Below are 3647 nucleotides of genomic sequence, written 5' to 3'. Positions count from 1 at the left end.
TTCAAAAGAAACATCCAGTCTTGATAAACATCAAAGGAAATCAACTTCTGTCCGAACCATAATTGTTCCCCTACAAGTGAATTAACCAGAGCATATTGATATATGAAGGTGCAAAATTACTTTCTTCCGAAATACAATTGTTCCTACAAGTGAATCAACCACCAGCATATTGAAAAATTAAGGTGCAAAATTATACAGTAATGATTTTTGGTATTAAAAGAAATTTGGCATCTCCAATTTTAATGGAGATATGGTTCACGGGAAGAAATTTTAGTGGTGGAATAAAAGGAGAGGTAAATTGGTTAGGATCTTTGATGGCGTACCACATTACGCATCCACCTCATCAAATCGAATAGCATGCTGTAGTGATTGGATGTCCACCTCAACAACTTTTTGCGGAAAGGGGTATATTTGAACCAATAGTATAACGGCAGGGGTATATTTGAACTCAAAGTATAACGAGGGGTATATTTGATCTTTTTTCAATAGTACAGGGGTATATTTGGCCCTTTTCCGATATTTTAATATATATAGTGTTTCACCAAATTGATATGAGCAAATTGTAATTTATAATAATTTTCATCTAGTTTTCAACTATATAAATTTTAATCATAAAATATGGTGTTCATCTAATTCAATTTAGTTTCAAAATTTAGTTAAATTTGACTCTCGATAAGCGAAAAATATCACATAAATTGAGATATAAGAAGTAAGTAGTCCCAATTTATATGGTGTAGATCGCTTTTCGAGAATCGAACTTTTTTATTTTGACAGTGAATTCAAACATACAATCTTTAAGATTTTTGAAAAATAATTACATATTTAGAAATTACTTAAAAAGTATTATAAGTCACAATAATTAAAAATTTAAAAAATTAAAAGCGTATATGAATAAATCAAGGTCAAAAATTTTCTTGTTTGACTCTCGAAAAGAGAATTACATCATATAAATTGAGAGGGAGTAACAAAAATTCTATAGGACAGCTGATTACAATGAAGATTATACACTAATCACAATATAATTTTACTACTACTTTGAAAGAGCAAAAAAAACACTTTTATTCGTGGGATAACAAGTTATTAACACCAAGCAGAAGCAACAGTGAGTGTTTTCCCCATCCACGCAAAGCAAATACCCCCACTTTGTTCTTTTACGGTACAACCCGGATTGCCACGTGGGCCCGAATTAATCTTCTTCAGCAAAGACTCAACAATAAGTTGATTCATAGGCCTTGGCCCGAACCCAGCCATACTCATACGGGCCCGCCATTTACCAAACACTTCACATCTCTCTACACGATCCCTCCCTTCACACGCAACAGAGTTCGCAATTTTACGATTCAATCCCTCTTCAATCTTGACCCGAACCGTTTCAGATGCAGTTGCGTTTAGTGAATCCAACAATGCCCCGTAATACCCACACGCTTCTTTTACACGCGCCACAAACGCCGCCGTGTTTGCATTCAATTCTTGTTCTACCAGTATCACCAACTTTGGTGATAACCCCTTCACGCGCCTGAGCAACTCATCTCTTAGATTCTCCGTTGTTACACTCTCATCAGGTACTTTATATAATTTGTATGCAAAATTTACTGCTAAAGCTTCGTCGTCTTCAACCCCTAATTTTTCCCTACTCAAATCAGTGATCTTACACGAAACAATGTTGAAAATGAAGCAAACCCCGAGTTTGTTTGCTAGAGTTTTCAGCTCATTTCCAATGGCTTTAACTCTCTCGCCAACGAACTCTCTGCCCATGATACCCGTGATTTTTAAGGTGGCAGGTTTATCTGTTTTCTTGGCAGCTAGAGCGTGTAGCAAATGCCAGTATTGTTCACCTTGTACTATGTCGAAATCAATGACGTGGAGCTTGTTTGAAGGATGATCAGTTACAGCTTCAAGAATTGCTAAATTAGCTGCCATGAAACCTAACTTAAAACACGGGGATACCTCGTATAGATATTGGGCAGATATGGCGTGTTCTTTGCTTTGCATCTCCAACACGGGCGGCGGATATTCCGTGGAGTTCACGCGCGACCGAAGAGCCGAAACCATGTACGACGTCAACCGCTGCTCCGAAGAAATTCTACCATTAGAGGCATGTGCGAGGCGCGTGAGGATGTCTATTGCGACATTAGTTTTCCCTTCAGATATTGCGGTAGCAGCCTCTATAATAGACTGCTTTGGAGAAGATATTGGCGGAGATTCCATAGAAGAAGAACACGAAGATGTCGACGAAGCAGGAGATAGTTGATTGCCACTCCGAGTAATAAGATTATTTATTGTCTCTGACCATTCGTTGTTGGTGAGAATGGATACTGTATCGTCCTCGTCCTCATCGTTGTCATCTAGAAGCTGTTTCTCCAACTCTTGAAGCTGATTCATTATCTTTTTTTCCTCTGATTCCTGGTACAAACTGTTCTGTACCTGATTTAGGTAAGAAGCAACTGCAGAACAATTGGGGTTACCAGAAGATAAAACCCTGGTAACATTGGTATTTTCGGAGGGAATTACGGGTTGTGAACGGTTTCTCCAATTTATCGGAGAAACCGAAGAACATTCAGATGAAATAATTGAGGAGGAAGAAGAAGAGAAATCCACAGGTGGTAGAAGGGGAGAAATTGGAGATGCTTGTTGGTAACTTCTAGGCTTTACGTTACGAAGATAAAATCCCAAACCTTGTTGCACTTGCTGTTGTTGTAGGAACTGAAATTGTTGTTGCTGTTGAAACTGAGTGAGTGATCTTTTGCCCACGAAAGTGGTCCCTCTGTGGAGGTTTTGGGAAGCCCCGTCGGGGAGAATCGACGAACGATGGGGGAATTGGATTTGAGACTGGGCGTTGTTCATCGGAATACATGTGGGGGTGAAGTCTGCGAACATTTTACTCTGCCCAGACCCTACTTGTGAAAATACGCCGGGCCTGTTGTTGCAGTTATTCCTCAGCATCATGGTAGATCTTCCAGTATTGATCCCACCAGCACCGCCGTATAACTCTGGAACTCCGCCAGAGAAACCTGAGGACATCTTTTTGTCTTGTAGGAAAATGATACCTCAACTACTGCAAAAGGTTCGGATTTATATTTAAAAACTCTGCATTACAAAAAGTGGGTATGGGTTCTCCAGAAATTAGGTGGACAATTTTTTTTATAAGTTTTTTTTAAAAAAAAATTTTTATTTTATTTTATAGGGGCAGGGAATAAGGTAATGGGTAAGTGAATTCAAATCAACATCAATAAGATAAAAGTTTAGCTAGCTAACGAGCTATTAAATTCCTACGCGTGGACTATTTGATTGGAACACATATTGCTTTGTACTTGTGGTTTTGATTTCTGGTCGTTGGATTTTCAGTGTCATGATATTTGACTATTTTTTAAAGGAATGGAGGGTTGGATGTTGAGGATGAGGAACAGCTTGGATTCTTTATCAGCTAAAGCACTTTGGAGCTGGGCACACCAAACACGCGCCCGAATCACGCGTATTGTCACACAAGAGTTAATTTCTTATTATGTCCCAAAAAGATTGTTTTTCTATTTTTTTAAGCCTGTTTTAAAAAATTATTTTCTTTCTCTATTTAGAAATAATTTAATTTTATGAGATAATTTATAACCACACAAATATCTCAAGTTTATTTTGAACTATATATTTTAAAA

The 3647-nt window shown here is 37.9% G+C and overlaps 1 protein-coding gene across 1 annotated transcript; it reads right to left on the bottom strand.

The window, feature by feature from the left end:
* Positions 1 to 888: 888 nt before the first annotated feature.
* LOC132051681 (scarecrow-like protein 8) lies at positions 889 to 3181 on the bottom strand. The gene has a single exon (XM_059442854.1). It carries the CDS (start codon positions 3019 to 3021, stop codon positions 1081 to 1083), a length of 1941 nt encoding a protein of 646 aa, XP_059298837.1. The 5' UTR covers positions 3022 to 3181; the 3' UTR covers positions 889 to 1080.
* Positions 3182 to 3647: the final 466 nt, after the last annotated feature.

Source organism: Lycium ferocissimum, chromosome 4, assembly GCF_029784015.1.
Source record: "Lycium ferocissimum isolate CSIRO_LF1 chromosome 4, AGI_CSIRO_Lferr_CH_V1, whole genome shotgun sequence".
NCBI lineage: Eukaryota > Viridiplantae > Streptophyta > Magnoliopsida > Solanales > Solanaceae > Lycium > Lycium ferocissimum.
The sequence above is the reverse complement of the archived record's forward strand: the minus strand, read 5'-3'. Positions and strand labels throughout refer to the sequence as shown.